Raw genomic sequence first — 7,367 nt, 5'->3', positions numbered from 1 at the left:
CCCCACCCCCCCCCCCCCCCCCCCCCACCCACCTCCCTCCCTCCCCTGGGGGTGGATTCGGTCGGAATCAAGGACCCACTTTAGCGGAGGTGAATGACGTGTGAGTGAGTGAGTGAGGCGGTGAGTGAGTGAGTGAGCGAGTGAGTGAGGAGTGAGTGAGTGCGCGAGTGAGTGAGTGAGTGAGTGCGTGCGTGCGTGCCTGAGTGAGTGCGTGCATGCGTGAGTGAGTGAGTGAGTGAAGAGTGAGTGAGTGAGTGAGTACGTGCATGCGTGGGTGTATGCGTGAGTGCGTGACTGAGTGTGTGCGTGCGTGCGTGCGTGCGTGCGTGCACATGAGAGGAATCCTTGGCGCAGTGGCATGAGGAGGATGCGTGCGGGGCAGAGCGGGAGTGTGTCGGTGCGAGGGTGTGATTCTTCGTGGAGGACTACACAAACAGACAGGGTAAATTGGCCTAGTTTCACCAAGCGTCAGCGTGTCGGCCCGCAACAGCCGACTCCCGAGCCACGCAGAGACCAGGCAGCACCCACACACACGCACACACCACTCACTGGAGTGGTGTGGAGGTTTTATAGAGATCCACAAAATGGAAGTGGCATTCTTGGGATTTATTGTAACAGCACAACCGACAATTTTTACATTGCAGTTTGAAATACAGACTAGTAAAAAGAAACAACACACTGGCCACTTTGACCTGAGAGAGTTCAAATCCCAGGCTATTGTTAGTCTGGGAATAGGCAAACTGGGATACGCTTGCCATGAGTATAAATACAAACACTCAACACACAACAGCAGTGGTTTATATGGGTGCGCTGACCCTGAACTGTGGTGGGCTATGGCCATGGGGCTGTGTCTAATTGAAACTCCTTTTCATCCCTCAGCTACCACAGATCTGGTCCTGGGAGTGAACCTTCCAGATCTTAGCGGGTCTGTGGTGGAGCGAGTGTGAGAGAGAGAGTGTTTATTCGTCTTACAGTCCGGGAGACAGATAAGTGGATTAGAATTAGTGCCGAGATGGTCAGGGTCCGCACAGGCCTGGTCCCAGCATGAACGTTTGTTTAGGGAGGAGGGCGTTGGATTAGAGAGAGAGAGTGTGTGTGTGTGTGTGTGTGTGTGTTGGATTAGAGAGTCAGTGTGTGTGTGTGTGTGTGTGTGTTTGTGGTTGTGTGTGTTTTTGGTTCAGTGCCACAGAGGAGAAGCAGTCATATGAGTGAATACACAAAAATACCCCAAAATAGTTTTCTCCTCACTGCTCCTGACACACACACACACACACACACACACACACACACTGCAGTGAGTGCTGCGTCAAGCTGCGTTGCATAACCGGAGAAAGTAAGAAAAAGAGAGACAGATGTATAGAGTGAGAGAGAGAGAAAGCGAGAGACAGACAGAGGTAGAGAGAGAAAGAGAGGGAAAGGAAGGGATAGAGACACAGAGAGAGAAAGGGAGGGAAAGAGAGAGAGAAAGGGAGGGAGAGGGAGCAGTGGGGAGGCTGAGGTCTTGAAGACAACAACACGTGGTAACGGAGACAGAGGAAGGACGGATCAGTTGGAAACAAGAGGACGAATGAGAGCAGGAGGATTTTCCTTCAGATTAGCCGAGTGACACACACACACAAACACACGCACGCACGTGGACACACACACACACACGCAGACACACACACACACAGCCTTCAGTGAGCCACGGCGCTCTGCTCAGCCTCAGTGCTCCCAGCGACTGGTTGACAATGCCTGGGCTCCTGAAGTCCTCGTGTCCTCCCTGCCGGCCCCACCATTCATTAGGCTGTTGTTGGTTTCTGGGGCCAAGGTAGCCATGTAGCATGTAGCACCACCACCACCACCACCACCACCACAGAGTCCTACCAGGGAGTCCTTCACTGAGCTCTGCTTCAGTCCCTTCCCGAAATACCCCACACTACGTGAGGTAGTAGTTATTGTCATTATACCACATTAAATCCTTCCTATCCTAATGAGTGAACGTTTGGGAAGCTAATCTGAAAGGTTGAATAATTGAAGGCTCATTCAATAATGATGCTGCTTCAGTATTATTGTCGATCCTCATTATCGCCGTCATCATCATGGTCGCATTCCCTTCCTCACTGCTTCCCAGCATCAATCATTCATCATCCCATCATTCATTCTTTATTTATTCCGTCCGTCCTCCCTTCCCTTCCATCCATCCCGCCATCCGTAGCAATTTTTTTTTTTTAAACTAAGCACTTGCACTTTCTTAGCCAAGTTCTGCCCCATCTCCCCACTCTTCTGTTTCGTCCTGACACATCCCCGGTCGGTCTGGGGCTGCAGTGCTATTAGTGGACCTCCTCAATCTCTTGAGTGCAGGGAAAACACAACGGCGTTCACTTCGGCGCACTGACGCGTTACCGCCATCTACCGGCACAGCGGTGAATTTAAATACCGGAGATTCGGAGAGCCAGTGCTGCCCCCTGTCGGTGACATCGCCTCGTGAAATATATGCAGTCACACACAATAGAAAGGACACAAAGTTACACGGTAGGACGTATTGCAAGGGAACAAACAAACAAACACATGGGAGCACCTTACCTGGAAAACTTTTGGGCAAATACTTATTGATCAACAAAATCAGTTATGGTGTCCAAGAAAGAAAAGAAATACATATAAAACAGTCAAATTAATCAAATGAAATTGATGTTCCCGTCTGGGGAAAGCAGTCATGGACAGAAGGTTCTGTGCGTGTGTGTGTGTGTGCATGCATGTCTATCTCTATTTATAACCCAGTGCAAAACACTGTGGTACAGACCACCCACACATACTGGCAGCATTATAAGCCCCCAGCCTTTGTGGTGACATAACAGGGCCGCAGAATGAACACAGGCTGCAAGGATGCAGGGATTTGGAAGGGAACCGGAGGGATTACACAACGGCTCTGCTCATCGCTGTGCATGCAGAGACAGCAGCAGCACCACCCAGCACTCTGCACACACATACAGCCGGTGATAAACGGACGGATACGGGATGGTTCACTATCTTTTGCTCCATATTTGATGGAACTAATTAAGCCGCAGTAGTACTGACATTAAAAAAAAAAAGTGTGTAAAGGTTTGAAATCAATTGCGTGTAGAGTGACCACTGTAGAATTACACTTATTCAAATCCTCTTCTGAAAGCCTCATCCACCACTTTCAGTCTCTGGTTCCTGGCCCACTAGTCTCTGCGCCGTCACCCCCCAGAAGTTCTGTTATAACAAAGTAGGTTGCTGGATCCCAGATAACGTCTACCACAGTTCAGTATAGTATCATCCAGGACCAGGCTGAATCCAGCAACACTAATACTACCTCATACATGAGGGAAATGTTATGTAACGCATTTCTGTTTCCGTGTGCATTTATTCTCCATGTCAAGGGGGGCTCCAGCAGATCAAGGGGGGGGCTTCGTTGTGAACCAATCATTTCATACTAGGGGTTCAGGTTAGGGGGGCCGGAGGGGGCACGCACAATTGGGAGAGCTACAAGGCTTCAGTAGCAGAGCAAGCTCGGAGGATACTGTTTTACGTGGACTTGAATATACCCCTAGTGTGATAAACAGTTCTTGAGAATTGTTGACCTTTCTGTGTGTGTGTGTGTGTGTGTGTGTGTGTGTGTGTGTGTGTGTGTGTGTGTGTGTGTGTCTCTATCTGTGTCCTGGCCTGACCTACCTTGTATCCCCTCCAGAAAGACTGGATCATAAGAGCAGCCTGGTGCTCACTCAGGAGCAGGGAGAGAGGGATGGGAGGCCTTGGACTAAAATAGAGAAAAACAATGGGAGCGAGTGACTATAACGGAGACAGAGACAGAGAGAGAGAGAGAGAGCACCAGAGTGTTTTACTGCTTAAACAGAGCAGTAAATCTGAAGGACAAAATGTAATTTCCAAAATATGATATCCTGTTTGCCCTGAGTGAGTGAGTGAGTGAGTGAGTGAGTGAGTGAGTGAGTGATTTCACTCACTGTTTGAGGAGCCCTTCCTTCACAAAGGGGATATCCTGGAAGCTAACAGACAGCTGTTCTTGTCTGCGTGGGTTATGGCTGTGGGGAGGAACCATATGATTTGCTAGCCTGGTTGCAGTACGGTGAGTACATACAATTGTATACAATGCAATCTCCACAAACCACAAAGAAACGGTTACGTCAAATCATACTCAATTGGTTACCCCCTGTTGTTTAGCTAATTACTACATAGATATACTTCAAATGTTACAACACTTCCATCAATATTTCGATCAATATCTGTAAAGTTTATGAATCATAGTAACACAGAATTTGGAATTCTGGCCATGTATTACATTCAGTGTTAGCTGTCATATTGGGCTGCAAAAAGTCAGACAAAAACACTGTTTAAAAGGCACTTCCCTGGAGACAGAAAAATGTGAGAGGGAACTCACTTGTAAAGCCACTCTGTCAGGAAGTCACATGGATTAAAAGCTGTTACTTTCCTCTGAAACAAAAACAAATTACACAATGTGTTGACCTACAGTTGTTGGACAAAGAGTCAGATCATTATCATCTTATCTTTTAGACATCTACAGTTCATTTTACTTTTGAGTATCTATTCGTATTAAGCAACTGTTTATAAATGTTATCATTTGTAATAAATGCATATTTTCTTCATTGATTATGATTGATTTATTGTAGGTTAATCGGCTGTATTGTGGTCTGTTGGTGTCTTTTTTTTCGGTTTAAGGAGGGATTTTCCTACATGGAAACAACGTTGTTTCTGGGCCTCTCTGAGCAGAGCTTCTAATCCAGGCAGCAAGACAGGAAACACACTCTCTTCCAAGTACCGAGTGATGGGACCTGAACACACACACACACACACACACACACACACACACACACACACACACACACACACACACACACACACACACACACACAGACTGATGAGCCGTTTGCTAAGAAGGAATTGCAGACTAATGGGACTCAGGGAGGGCAAACATACGCTCATGGAGTTGTGGGGGACTCAGAGGAGGTGCCGCTGCGCTGGTGCACTTCGGACTCAAGACTTTGGGTTTGTCCAAAATGGAGAAGCCAGCGAGGGCAGGGTGGCCCAGAAGAGGGTCAAAGTTCCTCAGAGGGTCATCGTCAACAGAGACCTATAGCGAACCAATGGTAAATCACTATCATCTCACATGACATGTTAGGGTCGAGCCGTTTTTTTATTATTATTATTTTTTTGTTTATCAAGAATTTTGTCAACATTCGTTTTCTTGATGATCTGACCTTGGCTGTCGTGAGGCCGTAGAAGACCGGCGAGTGTTTGCTGGCGCTGTACTGGGAGACGTGCGTGCTGACGGACGCAGCGTCCGTCCATGCGTCGGTGGGAGGACTGGGATGCTCCGCTTCATATTCTTAATAAATACACCCAAGTAGAATTACGTTTTTTTTGTTTTTTTTCCCCCTCTTCACCACTGGTTATTTATCGTTTATTTTAGTTTGTTTGTTTTTTTAATACATCTTACCTTCGCAAACTTGTTGCCACAGAGTTTTCTTTGAACGGATAACCTTTGCCATGTCTCACTATGGTTGCTAGGGACGTCGTCAAGGAAAGGCGAGGGATCAACTTCCGGCTGTGCAGGCAGGATATGACGTGTGCAGCCGCGCCTTCCCGCAGGCCGCAGCCGTTAGCTTCTCACCAAAACCATAGACATCTTATAAGCAGACGCAGCATCGACCGCTACTGCCTACTGGCGCTGACGAGACGCGGGGCCGCCATCTTGGAGTGGTGATCCGCTCCACTCAGTGTGATTCATTTGGCAGGAGCAATCAACTGTCAGCGCAATTAATTAATCTTACCTCACTGAATACCACTGATTTTCACGCGGTTTTTTGTCATATGTGTAGCTATGATAAAGGACACATGTTTTGGCGTGTTTTATTATTCATAGTTGGCTTAACAGTAATATAATATTCTTATATGCTATAAGTGACCAGACGTCCGAGATCAAAACTGGGAATATAATCCCGAGAAGGAGAAAAAAACGGTCAGCTATTTTTAAGTAGAAGAAACAATATGATTAGGTTATATATACATATACGTATATCCTACATAAACAATGTATGAATACATTAGATATCTATATATCTTAGGGTCTCTGTATGTCCATGGTCCTACCAACCTGCTCTGGTGCTTTTTACCTTCATGTATTCAGGCTAAAATGACTTGATTGTCTGAAGCCTCATTATTGCATCCCAGCCAAAGAGTATCGGTATTAATACCTCATTCGTTGTCCAGGCTGGCAGCTCATACAAAAATAAGTAAGGAATAATGTATAGAACGCCGGTCATTATCGGGAAAATAAGCCCCGACAGGGCGAACCGGACACCGACGCAAAGTGGAGGGGTCTTGCTTCGCTTGCTTCCCTTTACAGCGGTCATTATGTGCTTAGCAATGGTCAATTATCAAAAAATAATTCACGGCCGGAAGTCGGGAAGGCCCATGCAAGTGAACGGAGTGTTCCACAGCACTGAGAAGAGCCGTGTAATAATCCATAATATTTAAACTCAAGTTTTTTTGTCTTTTTAAGTGGTGGGTACAAAGTGAATCTTGACGAAAACTGGTGGGTAGGCCTACTCGACCCCAGCGTAAGACGCCTATATGGTTACGACGTCTTAAGCATGCAGTGAAAGTATTAGAGGCTCATTGATTTCTATTGGAAAAATAATACATACATTAGATATCTATATATCTTAGGGACTTATGTTGGGAAAATCAGTCTGTCTAGTTACTTGACCAGAGAAAATGAGACGGAGAGGTAATAAAGTCTGTCAGCACGAGGGCCTCGGATTTATTAAGTAAAGTGGTAAAAGTGATACAGGCTTGTAAAGCGTGAACGATCGAATATTTCTAAGTCCCTATCAGCGCTGAGGTCGTCTGGAGCTTCGCCTCCGTGGAAGTTCTGCTTCAGAAGAGTGTGAGATGATCTGTGTGGTATGGTCTTATGCTGTGTTTTTCCTCCTAACGAGGTGTGTGTGCTTAGGGTAGGTGTTTGTGTGTGTCTCCGAGTGCTCATCTTGACCTTGAGCCTCTGGGCACTGATATAATTCATGAGTGTCTTCTGTGCCTCTAACCAGGTGCGAGGGGTTCCCGAGGGGTATCTTGACCCAGAGTTATGGGCACTATATTATCAGCAGACTGGCTCTTGGCTTTGCGAATGTGTGGTGCATTGTCTGAGTTTCTAACATCTCTTCATGTTGTGGCGTCCGGCCTCCGGTTCGGGCCTTGACTTGGAGGATGGCTAGTTATTCATGTGTTGGTTCAAACAAGGGTTAATTGTGTAAAATGTATACGTCTTGTGGTGTGTTTCTTGATATACGGGTTAACTGTGTAATGTATATGTCTTGTGGTGTGTT

At 46.6% G+C, this 7,367-nt stretch overlaps 1 protein-coding gene across 1 annotated transcript in view; it reads right to left on the bottom strand.

Moving 5' to 3' along the window:
• iqck (IQ motif containing K) overlaps nucleotides 1–5,528 on the bottom strand; it is a gene marked incomplete at both ends in the record, with an annotated part of 11,960 nt that extends 6,432 nt beyond the window's left edge. The window contains 7 exons of the mRNA XM_084488797.1: nucleotides 3,676–3,760; nucleotides 3,966–4,043; nucleotides 4,400–4,452; nucleotides 4,714–4,811; nucleotides 4,957–5,110; nucleotides 5,238–5,365; nucleotides 5,477–5,528. Coding sequence (XP_084344923.1) covers nucleotides 3,676–3,760; nucleotides 3,966–4,043; nucleotides 4,400–4,452; nucleotides 4,714–4,811; nucleotides 4,957–5,110; nucleotides 5,238–5,365; nucleotides 5,477–5,528 — 648 coding nt within the window. The remainder of the gene's footprint in view (nucleotides 1–3,675; nucleotides 3,761–3,965; nucleotides 4,044–4,399; nucleotides 4,453–4,713; nucleotides 4,812–4,956; nucleotides 5,111–5,237; nucleotides 5,366–5,476) is intronic.
• Nucleotides 5,529–7,367: the final 1,839 nt, after the last annotated feature.

Source organism: Micromesistius poutassou (assembly GCF_964030765.1).
Source record: "Micromesistius poutassou genome assembly, chromosome: 1".
NCBI lineage: Eukaryota > Metazoa > Chordata > Actinopteri > Gadiformes > Gadidae > Micromesistius > Micromesistius poutassou.
This window is presented reverse-complemented; position numbering and strand designations above follow the sequence as displayed.